Here is a 14,796-nt window from a genome sequence, read left to right as displayed (position 1 = left end):
TCAGTAAATTATTCTGAATTTCCTCTCACGAATGTTTGTCTGATGTGTATGTTCTGTAGCTATTTTTCTCAGACTGGCTAGCTTTCAGGGTCTTCTGAGAAACACTAAATGCTTGTTGCTAAAGAGTTGCTAATATATAGGAGACCAAGACAGCTGAGGGAAGTGGGCTTAAGAGTTCTGAAGATGGTGATATGGGTCTTGGGACTGTGCTAAATGTTTTGGAGGTGGAGCAATTTGATGGGTTTTCTATATTTTTTTAAGTTTGGGGATTTTTAGTTGAGTTCTTTCCCTGGATTTTCCTTTTCCTGGATTTACCCCTTTCCCCCTTGCAAGTGGGGCTTCATCAGATTAAGTATACAGCCTTGACAGTCTGAGAGTGTATGTCCTTCACAGGTTCCTCTGGGTCTGGGTCCTGTCCCCATCCCCACTGCTGGGCCAGACATATTATTTGGCAGCTGTTACATCAACACAAATCTCTTGGGTGTATCTGGTGTTAGCTAGAAAGCCAGCCACCCTGGAAATGTGTATGATTCTCACACAGCCAGAGAACCAGGTGTACCTCTTCTCTGTGATATGGCTAATGATAATACGATGCTTTAATATTGCTGCTTAATAATTGCATGATCTTGTTTCAAGATTTTTTTTTTTTTTAATTACATTAGCAGAGCTACCTTTGTGTTTCTAGCTAGGGAAGGTAATACATAGGTTTTCCTGCTGATGTGCAGCAAGCTAGCAAGTTTGCTAATACTGTCAGGTACATCTCTGAAAGTCACCCAGTAATGTTGATGTGTGAATAGAGAAAATGTTATGTCCAGTCAATGAAGTTTGGTAGGGAATTTTGTAGACAAAGAGATCAGTTCCTGAGCAGGCTGAGAGGCAAAGTTAAGAGTCACGCTTTTGAGAGAAAGTTACCATTGTCACTAAGTGACTTCGCCACAATTTTTTTTTTTTTTCTGAATCTTGTGCAAATCATTTGAATGCTTTATATATTCAGAATTTATTGGAATGTTTGCTGCAGAGTTGCAATACAGGACCACAAAGACAGTATAAGGAGCTCATCTTGTTTAAAAATGTTTAATGGTATCTTTTCAAGACTCATTGTAAAAGCAATTCACTGCATATTGAAAATTGTATTAGGAAGTAATTTCTTAGAACCGTACTGGGGATGACAGGAAAACAGAACTACAGCCGAGATCTCCCAAGTGCCTGCCAAATGAACATGGATTGTAAGCATTAGGGCTATTGCTTCCAACAAAATTTTGTTTTGATGAAACCCCATGTCAGGCTGAATTAATAGCTCTGAAGGATTTTTCCTAGGATCCATTATCTGTTTTCTCAGGTCCATCTTTTCAGATTTCATTAACATTTGTTTTTCTCTAGCATCAACATGCTAGTTCCAGCGATGGGAGTAGAGTCCATTTTCTCAGAACCCATATTACATAGTGAGAACAAAATAACAAATTATGGTCATATTTTCCTGAAGCATCCTTTCTTTAATTTGTGTATGCTATACATTTAATAAGCTTTCAAATATTAAATGTTCATCAATTTAATTTTTAATGGAAAAAATTTCTGCAGCGTGACCGTACTACAGATTATAAGCACTGCTTAATTACGAAGAATGAGAATGGAGAATATAATCTTAGTGGAACCAAGAGAAGTTTCAGTAATCTTAAGGATCTCTTGACCTGTTACCAGACAGAAACTGTCCGTTCAGACAGTATAATTTTCCAGTTCATCAAATGCTGTCCTCCAAAACCAAAAGGTAAGAGAAAGATTATTTCTAAGCAGAAGGGTTTCTAACTTCTAGATTAAGGACTTAAAAAATAAGTTAATACTAAATGCTTCTCAGGTAGATACATGATAGAAACTGGGAGGAACTGTTGATAACCTTGAAGGCAGGGAGCTCTGTAGAGAGACCTCAGCAAATTAGAAGATGGGGGCAATCACCAGCTGTTTGAAGTTTAACAGAAATTCTGTGTCAGATTCTGCACTGGGGATGGGGCAGCCCTGGATGTGCAGACAGACTGGGGAATGAGATGCTGGAAAGCAGCACTGCAGAAAGAGACCTGGGAGTCATGGTCCCTAGCAAGTTGAACATGAGCCAGCAGTGCCCTGGCAGCCAGGAGGGCCACCCGTGTCCTGGGGAGCATCAGGCACAGCATCACCAGCCGGGCAAGGGAGGGGATTGTCCTGCCCTGCTCTGCACTGGGGCAGCCTCAGCTCAGTGCTGGGGACAGCTTTGGGTGCCACAATAGAAGAGCTGTTGGGGATATAAAGCCATTGGGGAGTGTCAAAGGATGGACAGGAGGCTGGTGAAGGATCTGAAGGGGAAGCCGTGTGAAGAGCAGCCGAGGTCACTTGGTTTGTTCAGCCTGGAGGAGACTGAGGGGAGACCTCATTGCAGTTACAGCTTCCTCATGAGGGGAAGAGAAGGGGCAGGAAGAGGAGGGGCAGGCAGGAAAGGTCTCCTTTCTCTGTGGTGACAGTGACAGGACCCAAGGGAATGGCCTGAAGTTGTGTTGGGGAGGTTTAGGTTGGACATCAGGAAAAGGTTCTTCACCTTCACAGAGGGTGGCTGAGCACTGGAACAGGCTCCCCACAGAAGTGGTCACAGCTCCAGCCTGAGAGAGTTCAAGAAGTGTTGGACAATGCTCTCAGACACATGGGTGTGATTATTGATATCCTGTGCAGGGCCAGGAGTTGGACTTGGTGGTCCTTTTGGGTCCTTTCCAATTCAGTGTATTCTGTGATATGTGTATGTGGGGTTTTTAAAATTTCACTTGACCTATTTTTCCACCTTCTTAGTCCTTGTTTTCAGTTCCAGTGTCTGCCAAACTTTAATTTGGTGTAAGATGGTCTTCTAGAAGGAATGATGGTAGGCAGTTTCATCAGTAGAAGCAAAACTGGTTTCTTAATTGCAGTGAATTGTGTACAGCAGCATTTCTTCTTCCATCAAGTGTTTTCATGTCTTGAGAAGGAAAGAGCTACTGAATGTATCATTAATTACTGAGAATCATTCCATAGGCAAATTCACAAATTTGAATTCAGCGAATTTCTCTCATTACTGATCTTAGCTGAGTTATACCAAGTTTGCAGTGTAGTTTCAACTTCTTTTTAAGGCTGGAAAAACACACGTGGAATAGAGCTCCTGCCCAAGGAGTGGATTTTTCTTGAATTTACATTAATTTTTTTTTGCCTACCTTTGATATTCATATCTTTTTCCTTTATGAAAGCATTAAACTCCTGCCCTTCTAAGCAGTACTACTTACAGTTTATATTAGTTAGTCTTCACCTCTATCATAAACTCCCCATTTAAAGAAAAACTTCTAAGAACAGACTGTCTGATATAACTTTTATTCTCTCAGATTTGATTGAAAATAGTCAATGTTCAAACACTTAGAAAGTACTTAACAAGTAAATATGTATGCACATTATAGCAGCAGTTAAAATGTGAAAGGAGGTAATAATGTTTTCAGAAKGTTTGTTGAAATTAGGAATACTTAAAAAAGGTCTCCATGTGATGTATCTTGTTTGCATTGAATTAGCAGCCCTTCATTAATAATTATTCTGAAATTTTATTGGTTTAGTTTTATATTTTACAAATTTACTGTGGTTTTCCTCTTCCTCTTTCTTCTCCCAGATAAATCAAATCTCCTAGTCTTCAGAAGCAATAGCGTTTCTGATGTACCTTCATCACCTACGCTACAGAGACACAATAATGTCAATCAGATGGTCTTTCACAAAATCCGTAATGAGGATTTGATATTCGTAAGTCCTTTAGTTGCTTTTCCACTGCAGGTGTTGAGTTTAATATGCACCAAGTTTTAAAAACCTCACTATGTGTTTACAGGAATCTTACTTGAGCTAGGAGATTTTGCTGTAGTCTTTCCTTAGAGCTATGGAAAAAAAAAATTCAAGTAATGCAAGTAATTACATGATTAAGAAGCATCCTTTTGACTTCAATAGCAGTTATTTGCTTCAAGAGATATCTAAGTATATATTTAACGGAATTCTTTCCTCTCTGGTTCTTGCAGCAAATTATTTTCTGAGATCCCTGAGTTTCAGTAAAAAACAAGCAAAACTTTTAAAATGTTTCTGATTCAGTTGCTTGGTTTCCCTCTCAGTTGGACTCTACAGCCAGCACACCTCTAAGGATTTGCTTATGCAGGGTTTTTGTTTCTGGGTTTTTTTTGAGGATATCTTTTTTAAAACAGCCAGGTATTTTCTATTTTTTTTCTATGTGTATCCTTCTTTCCTTTTAGGAGGAGAGTCTTGGACAGGGCACATTCACTAAGATTTTCAAAGGTGTAAGGAAAGAAGTGGGAGACTATGGCCAGCTCCATCAAACTGAAGTTCTTCTAAAGGTGCTGGATAAAGTCCATAGAAACTACTCTGAGGTTGGTGTGATTGTTGACTGCCATATAACATTTGTCCATGCTATGCTGAGCATTACTTTTCATACAACAAATGACTATTTGTTGTTTGGTAGAGGGTTGTATGTTGAATCAAGCTCATGCTTGGATTTATGGCCCTGGGAGACGGATTTGAGGTTGGCTTTGGGAAGTGCACCTATGTGCTTTATTTCCTCTGTCCCCACCAGCTGTCAGAGAATTCAGAGCTACCCACTGAGAACGGGAGAAAAGGTTTTCCATGCACTTTCACCACATGTAGTGGTTTTTATTATATTCGTGCAACTTCATATACTGCTTATTGTTTATTTGAGTATGTAATTTATTCAAATTAATATCTAGCTATGTTTACAGCAAACCAAGAGAATCAGTACGCTATGTAGTGAATTTTAAATTATATAAGACAAATCTATATGAAAATGTACATAAAAAAGTAATTTTAGATATCTGAAATATGTGAATATTTCAGTTATTGTGAATCATGTAGGCATACACTTTGGACTATTGAAAACAAAAAATTTTAATATTAGTAAGACGGTAATACGTTTATATTCCAAAGTCAAGTATGACTCAGTTACTAAAAGCTCAGAGTATAGAAATGAAAAATACAGTTACCGGAAGAAAAATGTTCTTATTGTCGTCTTGCTTTGTTGGGTGAGTAATCAGTACACAAGCAAGCGTAGGCGGAGGTGCTACTGAAGGGAATAAAAAATGAGGAAAAAAATATTAGCAGTTGAAATGTTCCTGACAAAGTTGGAAAAGGTCTTGCAGTAATGGATGAATTATATAATGCTTTTTGTCTTTTAATTTAATAATGTGCTACAAAGAAATAAATTGGAAACTGAATAGTGCATTATGACAGAATAAATTAGAAAGTGAATAGTGTGTGATGAGTTTGTCTTCAGTTTCCTTTACACAGTTAATTGGCACTGAAAAAGAGATTATTTTTAAAATGTTGAGATACACCTTCCCACAGAAGAAAAGAGATTGTTAACCTATCTGGAATGTGGATTATCAGTTCTTTAGAAAAAGAAAATAAGAAAAAACCCTCTACAACCAAAAAAACTGAAATGAAACCCAATCAACCAACAAATAGTTGCCAAACACAAATCGACAAGGAGCCATATAAAATAAGTCACATAGGGTCTTTGCAATGAGATGGAAGTTGAAATATTTTTTTTAATGGCCATGGTTTTAGTAAATTTATTAGCGTTGTGGAGCTTGTTTTCACTAACAAATTTTCTTTCTCAATCATTCCCTCTCCTTCCAAAAAGTCGTTTTTTGAAGCAGCAAGTATGATGAGCCAGCTTTCTTACAAACATTTGGTGTTAAATTATGGAGTGTGTGTCTGTGGAGAAGAGAGTAAGTAGAAATTAATTACCTTTTTGTAGTAATTTTTATACATCTCTCATTAGAGTTTGACATTGGTGTTGGGTAGAACTGGGGACATGTTCACATGCAGTAGTATTAGTCTTGGTATTTGAGAACTAGTTGATAATAAAAACCAAGAAAAGGGAAAAATTGTTTAAAGTACAGTCAGTGTGAATAGTAACCTCTGTCAGTGGCTCAGACAGAGCCTGTTCTTTCTAAGATCAATTTTGCTGTGCCTCTGAAATGAGCTTTTGAAATTCCAGAGAAATTGCACCCCTACCAGCTGTGGTAGGGGAGGTAAATGTACTACCCAGGAAAATCTTCTTTTTCTGTGATTAGAAACAGGAACTGCCACACTTTTCCACACATGCTGATGCTGTGAGCTCAAATACAGCTTTGGGAAGTTTGGTTTAGAGGTCCCATTCTGAAACCACGAGGACCTGTTAATTCAACTCACTACAAAATTTAGCAGCAGTAAAACCTTTGCATTGTCTGCAAAAGTTGAGTGTCTTTTCAGTTTAGCTTACTGCTTTGGGACTATGTATTAATAAGATTTTTTAAAAACACCTAAAATACATTTATACCATTTTGTAATGAAAACTTTGGTATGGTTGTCATATGCTAATATGTTTTGTCTTCAAATATATACTGTTGGATCTGACTGGGGCAGCTTTTCCTCTTCATTCAGTCTTTGGACTGACATGTCTGTTTGCCCTAAACCCATTTTTTTTTTCTGTGATTAGAAATTAGAAATGAGGAACACTGTGAAAAGAAGCATTTTATAATAACTGTATAAGCATATTATGAAGATGGTTACCTTCATTAGGGAGAAAGAATTTGCAAAAGAGTGGGTGGATTTTCTATCACAAATTGCTTCGCTTAGGAGGCTGAAAAAGGCACAGCAGCTATGTTTGGCCAAGAGCTTGTGCCAGCTTTGCAAAAAACAACCATGTGGGTGTTTTTCTATTTTATTAATTGTACCACACACAGGGACTATATGTAAAATTTCAGGTGGATCAAGTTTATAATTGAAAAGAAATAGTTGTAAGAGGTATATCGTTACTTACTTCACCTTTAGAACACAGCTGTCTTTTAGAAATGGTTCTCTTTCTGAAGGCAGACTTATTACAGTTTAATGAGAGGCAGTGGCTAAGAARTAGGAAGAGCAACTTTTTTTGGTTCTGTGGTTTACACACTTGATGTACAGATATGATAAAAATCGTTTCACATAATTGCACAAAAAGAAAAACGTTTGCTGTCTGTAAAATGAATTTTTTACAAAATCTGTTTATTTATTACAGCCAGATATAATACCAGTAGTTTCCAGTTTGAGCATCTTGCAGCTGAAGGCAAGGGTTCAGTCATGTGTTTTGAAATTGTGTTGAAAGTGGTGAAGACAACAATTCTTGTTTCTGGAATTATTTGCTAAATGGCTGTGTGAAGGCGTATGTCGTATATATGTGCACATTTTTAGGACAAATACTTGTCTGTTTTCAAGAAAAGCATCTTTTTTATCAATTTCCAGTAAGAATATGGATTGTAAACAACTGTGAAGTGAATGACTTGAATGTTTTTCAGCTCACTAGATGAAAAGTGCTGTACTCAGCTATGCTTTATCAGCAGTTACATTGTTGTGCCTTTGAGGTGAAAGTGGAAAGATATTCCCTGGATTTTACCTAAGCTGTAAAAGGTTAAATCTAAATAATTAAACCTAAAAGGTTAAAACTAGTAACTTTGCATTTGAGATTAAATTAGGTGAACTTCCACACTCTGAAGAAGTATAAAGAACACAGAGTATTTGTGGCAGTACTCAGATACCACATAGGTTGAAGTTTATAGTTAGATCACCAACAAGGCATTAAAAAAAAAAGTATGCTAGAGTCATGAATCTTTCCTGAAATTTCATTATTTGTTGTTGGTTTTAATTGTTTTAATTGTTGCTCTTATTATTATTAATCAGACATCCTTGTACAAGAATACGTAAAATTTGGATCCTTGGACACATATTTGAAAAAGAACAAAAATATTATCAATATTTTGTGGAAACTGGAAGTAGCCAAACAGTTGGCATTAGCCATGCATTTTCTGGTAAGTGGTTCAGTTTTGTTAGTAGCTGAATTCAAGTGATTCAAGAATAATGCATGTAAAAAGGATGAGCTATTACCTTAATTCTTGAAACTCTGGAGGGTGTTTGATAATAGGTTGGGCATATACCTGCTATTTAGTAGGTAGCCAGGCTTTGTATCTTGCACGAAGTGTAGTTGAATGTCCTGTTCTTTTTTTAATGCTGTATGTTTTAGCATAAACACATTTCCAGTAATGCTTTCCTCCCACATCCCTCACAAATCAGTCCTTTTCTGACTTTCCACGTCAGCTCACGATGTCGAGCATAACCTGCTTCCTGGTAGTGTTAATACTTAACCACTGGGAGGGGAAAACACTGTGCTGTTCACACTGCTAATACATTCCTCTTGGGCATTAATTCTCCRCGGTGTTTCTAGTTCAACATAAAGGCCATTACTCAAGACAGCATATGTGACTAGATGAGTCTTTCCTTTAACACAGTTTAAATATTCTTACATTAATTTTAAATGGATGGGTAATTACCCTGCTGAGTTAACACACATCTAATTCTTTCAAATAAAGAACTTGAGGTAGATGATGCAAATTGACAGAAAACTAACTTTGAGATTAAATGATGTGCCTGAAGTTTTTTATTTGCTGGTCATTTTATTTGCTGATTTTCCCTCATGCTGTACAGTAAGTGTTATTAAATATCTCTTCAGCAGTTACACAGTAAGACTTCTTTTGTCAGTATGTAAAAGATGCATTTCACTTTATAGGAGGATAAAGGCCTTGTTCATGGCAATGTCTGTGCAAAAAACATCTTGCTTATCAGAGAGGAAGACAGGAAGTCTGGAAACCTGCCATTTATAAAGCTGAGTGATCCTGGCATCAGTATTACAGTTTTGCCAAGAGATAGTAAGTCTTTGCATCACCTTTCTTATTCAGTGCTTCTGACTTGAAAAATAAGCTTGGGGTTGGGTTTGTTTTCTGACCACCGTCTAAAATAATTGTGTTGTAGGAAGCTGCTCGATCTAGCTGTCATTTTGTAATAATCTCTACAGTCCTAGCCAAGCAGTTTTGTGAGTGAATCTTCTTTATCTGTAAATAACTTTGGGAAATTAAGCTGCAATTCTCCATTGTGTGAGCTTTTTTCCCCTACTGTGCTCATTTTCAACTTCTTTTCATTGGTACTACTATTGTTATATTATATTGTAAATGTATCATGTTGTCTGTTGCATTTGCACATAGCTGCTGAACTTGTTGTCCTGTAATTGTTGGAGTATTTTATAGCTTGCAGGAACTTTCAGAACTCAAAGCAAATGCACTTTTTAAAATGCCAACTGGCAGTTAAATATCATCTTCAGTACATTTCTTGATGAATACCTGGAGCCACTTGATGTTAAAAGCATTGGATTATCATCCACCGTTAAGACTGTTCAAATGCTTTATAAACAGCAGAATTAATTAAATTGAAAGTGTGTGCCAGATTGTTATSCTAATGGAGCTGAAGTAACCTTACTATTCTTTTGTAGTCTTTCTGTTTTTGGAAATACAAAAACACTTTATACTTGGTACTTTTGTACATGTCTAAAGAAATAATGTATCTAACAGCCTATAAGTGATGCAGGGTCAGCATTTACCAATAAAGTACATAAATTCTCCCTATTTAGTGTGAAGCTTACATTATTCTTGTAAGATCTCATTTTAAGGAGCTCCAAATCCAGAACAGTACAATCGCATGTTTTTAAAAAGTAAAGTAAAATAATATAAAAATAAAAATCACATTTTTATTTCTGTCCATATTCCATAACTTGTTTTTTTAAGCCAATACAACGCTTTTTTAAGGGAACCAATACTTGGAAAAGTATTAATAGTACATTACAGAGTGAAATACCTATGTATGCTAAAGTGATTTTTACCTATTCAATATGTTAGGGAATTTTCTGGTTTTATGATTCATCTTAACAAATTTCCTTTGTGTGATTGCATAGTTCTTCTTGAGAGAATACCATGGGTTCCGCCGGAATGTATTGAGAATCCCAAGCAGCTGAGCCTAGCCACAGACAAATGGAGTTTTGGTACCACTTTATGGGAAATCTGTAGTGGAGGAGACAAACCCCTGAGTGCACTGGATTCTTCCAGAGTAAGTGTAACTGGGTCTGCAGTCACAGCAGTTCCCTGAACAATTCTACTTTAGAACATCTGCTGTTGTAAACAGCATGTAAAGTGGTGTAGCCTGTGACCACCATAGGAAAAAAGACATTTTTGCTCATAGGTAATGATCAGAAGAAATGATTTGAAGTTTATGTTGTTTGGCTTTGATATTTAGGGGGACAGAGTGCAGAATTGTCAGTATTATCTTGTTCATTTTGTTTTGTTGCTTTGTTGCAGCAGTGTATCACTTGAAACAAAAAGTATTCCTAACTGTGTGCATGGATTACAATTTGCATTCTAKTAATTGGACAGTTTAAGTTCTGTAGTATATTGCAACAATTCTACTATTTTAGCTAAACCAGAAATGTTACTTTGTCTCAGGTACGGGCAGGGTGTGGAGGTGAAACACATTCCATAAAAATATTATGTATTTGCTTTAGTTGGAAGAAAAATGAATATTTTACTATGCTACAAAAAGATCTGTAGTATTATTTTTATAAAGGTACTGTAACCTTCCCATGAAGCCTGATCTGACTTCTCAGGTATTGTAATCAGCTCTTACAATAATCTCCAAAATTCACGTAGAGCTAGCTTAGAGAGATATAAGTATTTCAGAAGTTGCCCCACATTCTTTCATAATACTCATKAAGCTTTTCACAGTTGTGAGCTCAGCCAGATTGCAGGTCAGTAGAATGTTCTGCTGGACCTATCCAATTGAGAATTTATGAAATTACCAATAAAGGAGACAACATTTTTATCATCTTTCTCTATCTTCTTATCTTCTACCAGTAACTAGCTGGAAATTTCTGAACTGATTACTCTTAAATTAGCCTTGCTTTTGGTGAAAATTAGTCAGATGTACATTTGGTGAGATAACAGGTCTAAGTTTAGAGGTGTAATGTTTGGCTACTCAGGTGAGAATGTTGAAACTTCTGAGGTCTCCATGGTTGTGACATATAAAATTACTTGCCTGTTTAATTCCAGAAACTACAATTTTATGAAGATCGGCACCAGCTTCCTGCCCCCAACTGGACAGAACTTGCAAACCTTATAAACAACTGCATGGATTATGAGCCAGATTTCAGGCCTTCTTTTAGAGCAATTATACGTGATTTAAATAGTTTGTTCACTCCAGGTGAGTCTGTGATACAACAGGATCCGAAAGAATCCTGAGTCCTATTGGTTCATTTTCTTGCGGTGCCTTCCTTTTTAGGATGGTTTTTTGCAATACATCATTGTCTTTGACTGCAAATTACTACATAGAAATAAAACTGCCTGTCAATATTCTAGTGAGCTTGAAGTATGCCAAACAAAGGTAGAAAATGCCATGATTGTAATAAGGTTATTTCTTCTGTCGTTCACTACTCTGTGCCTCTGTTCCCTTTCTTCCCCTCTTCCTTCTRCCTCTCAGATTACGAGCTGTTGACAGAAAGTGATATGTTGCCAAATATGAGAATTGGGGCACTTGGATTTTCTGGTGCTTTTGAAGATCGAGACCCAACACAATTTGAAGAAAGACATCTCAAATTTTTACAGCAACTTGGCAAGGTAGGATGTTTCAGAATTCTCTAATAGTTTAGGAAATAACTGTGATTTCCAGTTATCTTTTGATGTCCCCATATACATTATTTACATTAATTAGTGAAACTTCTGTTATGGAAGTTAGTAATTTCGGTCATGTCTGAGCAGCACATGCAGTTTCTTCTAGCTCTTTTTTCACTTTCACAGAATATTAGACGAAAGAAAATTAGCTGATCTCCACAGTGAATCCAGTCACATCAAAAGGCTAAAGTATTTTTCAGTAATCCAGAGCTGCCTGACATAATCTTTATCTATATCTATATCTATATCTATATCTATATCTATATATCTAAATATCTAATCTGTATCTAATTTATATCTAATCTATATCATCTATATCATCTATATATGTATGTGTGTGTATATATATATRTATCTGAGAGGGAGAACAACAGAGTGGTAGGTGATGGCTCCATAAAAGAGTATAAAAGACAAAATAAATGGAGAAAGGGAAGAAGACAGAACATGGAAACAAGTGGGAGGGACACCAACAAGAAACAGAGCAGAATTAAGAACCAAGAAAAAGGGATTTATGTGAGTGCAGGAAAAGGAGWATGCCAGTGGAACTGAAAATTTGTGTAAGCAAGAGAAAATAGATGGACATCACCCTCTTTCCTTATCCTCATTTCCTGTTCTATTTGCTTCCTTTCATGGAATATGTTTCTTTTGCTACTGTTAACCATGATCCTGCACTTTTTCTCTCAGGGAAGTTTTGTGGTATTTCTCCTAAATAATTAAGCACATCACCTTAAAGCTTAGTACAGCGAGCACGGAACAAAACTACCCTGTACATGAGTAAACATGTACACTAAGAAACACAAAGAAAGAGAGAACAATGTGCACTTGTTTTTAATTCACAAGTATTTCTGTTTGTGTCCTAGGGAAATTTTGGCAGTGTTGAGATGTGCCGGTATGACCCGCTGCAGGATAATACTGGGGAAGTGGTTGCTGTGAAAAAGCTGCAACACAGCACAGAAGAGCACCTTAGGGACTTCGAAAGAGAAATTGAGATACTTAAATCTCTGCAGCATGATAACATTGTTAAATACAAAGGAGTTTGCTACAGTGCAGGTATGTGGTATATTGAATACAGCTAAATATCCATACTAAGAAGTTCAGACAAGTAAGTGTTTGTGACAGTCACTGACTTGTCCTAAATTTACCAGGATTTAGAGGGTACTAAACAAASGAAGTAGTGTCTGCTGTATACTACATCTTAGTACAAGGTGGATATTTAATTCARTCACCTCATTGCAGAATTTGATTAATTTAGAGAATGTGTAATTTCGACTGTTTACCATTTCTTTATCTTAAAGCAAAAAAGTCTGCTTTTTTTTCTCAATCTCGTATTTCATTGTGGGTATTACCCATTCTTGTACAGCCTATACAGTTAAACAGTATACTCCTGTTTCTCCTTGTACAAGGAGAAAGTTAGAGAAACAGATCTGTTTGAGTGAATTGATAATGGTGTATGAACATTTAAGCTGATCAAGAGAAGCATGGGTTCTGCCTCTGCCCAAGATCTTACTGTAAAAAGAARAATCGTTGTTCTTGCAATAATCAGGCTGTTTTTAAAGAGGGTAAARTTGGTGACAAGTTGATATCATTTTCTATTTTGAGTTTCATCTTGACGTCACAGATATAAACACTTCTACTTTGCCTTAGCAATAGCAKCTGAAGTATTGATGAAATTATCTTAATTAGAGATATATTAATTTATCAAGTATATCCACTTTGTTGTTTAGTTTAATGAAGAGAATTTTCTGAGAAAATGTAGTTAATATATGAAAAATTGGATAGTGATGTACAARTCATAAATTAATTTCTTTTTATTAAGCCCATTTTGTATTACCACTATTGATAGATGTTTTAAAATACCCACATTTTAAAAGCTGGCATTGGAAAATTACAGAAAAAATTGCATTTACGTTTTTKGTTATTGTTGTAAAAGGACGTAGGAATCTAAGATTGATTATGGAATACTTACCATATGGAAGTTTACGAGATTATCTGCAGAAACACAAGGAGAGGCTGGACCACAAGAAGCTTTTGCTGTATGCATCACAGATATGCAAGGTAGGAAATTTCAAATTATATACATTTTTCATCCCATTTGTCTCAAACCAGCAATAACTGGTTGTTTTGGTGTGTCTTTTAYAATGCTCTTGAGCTGCTAGTACCACATAACTGTAAAACAAAGTAGCAATATATATTCATGTAGTCAAGAGCTGGAAAAGCTTCTGAGTATCTTAACACAGGGTGCTGAGACTGGCCTATCTGCTGGCTGGACTAAGGCAAAATATATTCTCTTTTCTCCCTAAGGAGACCTGAAATAAAGTACTGTAGAAGATAAAATACTCACTCGGATAATCTGTTCATGACATACAGTAACTGAATTTTCAGAACTTGGACAGGCAGCTGTAAGATCACCATAACAACGTTTAAATGTTTCACTTTAAATACTAAGTAAAAGCAAGGATACATGATTTCTGTATGCAGAAGTAGAGGCCATGAAAGTGCCCAAACCTGTAATAAATTATTTGGTACTGAACATAATTCATATAATCCTGAAAAGCAGTACAAACATCTGATCTTCCTTGTGGTACCTCATTTTCCTTAGAAAGAGGTCTTATGCCTTTCCTAGTTTTATTCTGAGATTTCTTTGCATGTTTAGAAATTTGGGAAAAGGAAAAATAATGGGAGTGAGGAGGAGAGAGACAAAAATAAAAAGTGCAATCACACCCCCTCAAGGCATGTACCAGAAATACTTCTCAATTTCTTTTCCCAATACCTACATCAAAGACATGGAAACAGTAGGTTATGTGAAATCACAGAATCAAATGGGTTGGAAAACTGAGATCATCAAGTCCAACCTATGACCAAACACCACTTTGTCAAGCAGACCATGGTACTGAGTGCCACATCCAGTCTTTCCTTAAACACCTCCAGGGACAGTGACTCCACCACCTTCCTGTGGTGCCCATTCCAGTGCCTGATCATCGTTTATGGCTCCTAATGTGCAACCTAAACCTCCTCTGGCACAGCTTAAGACTGTGTACTCTCATCCTATTGTTGGTTGCCTGGGAAAAAAAAACAACCTTCACCTGGCTACAGCCTTCTTTCAGGCAATTGCAAAGTGACAAGATCACCCCTGAACCTCCTTTTGTCCAGGCTAAACAAATCCAGCTGCTCTTCACARGACTTGTGTTCC

The 14,796-nt window shown here is 36.6% G+C and overlaps 1 protein-coding gene across 9 annotated transcripts in view; it reads left to right on the top strand.

Moving 5' to 3' along the window:
- Positions 1-14,796, top strand: part of JAK2 (Janus kinase 2) — an 86,630-nt gene that overhangs the window by 57,793 nt on the left and 14,041 nt on the right. For all 9 annotated transcript variants that reach the window (XM_057380123.1, XM_057380121.1, XM_057380117.1 and 6 more), the window contains 11 exons: positions 1,579-1,765; positions 3,644-3,771; positions 4,266-4,400; positions 5,687-5,774; positions 7,744-7,871; positions 8,627-8,765; positions 9,842-9,993; positions 10,989-11,139; positions 11,416-11,552; positions 12,467-12,656; positions 13,537-13,661. In XM_057380123.1, coding sequence (XP_057236106.1) covers positions 1,579-1,765; positions 3,644-3,771; positions 4,266-4,400; positions 5,687-5,774; positions 7,744-7,871; positions 8,627-8,765; positions 9,842-9,993; positions 10,989-11,139; positions 11,416-11,552; positions 12,467-12,656; positions 13,537-13,661 — 1,560 coding nt within the window. The remainder of the gene's footprint in view (positions 1-1,578; positions 1,766-3,643; positions 3,772-4,265; positions 4,401-5,686; positions 5,775-7,743; positions 7,872-8,626; positions 8,766-9,841; positions 9,994-10,988; positions 11,140-11,415; positions 11,553-12,466; positions 12,657-13,536; positions 13,662-14,796) is intronic.

The sequence above is a fragment of the Malurus melanocephalus genome, unplaced genomic scaffold (genome assembly GCF_030028575.1).
Source record: "Malurus melanocephalus ecotype Western Australia unplaced genomic scaffold, MMel_1.1 scaffold_437, whole genome shotgun sequence".
In the NCBI taxonomy this organism is placed as follows: Eukaryota; Metazoa; Chordata; class Aves; order Passeriformes; family Maluridae; genus Malurus; species Malurus melanocephalus.
This window is presented reverse-complemented; position numbering and strand designations above follow the sequence as displayed.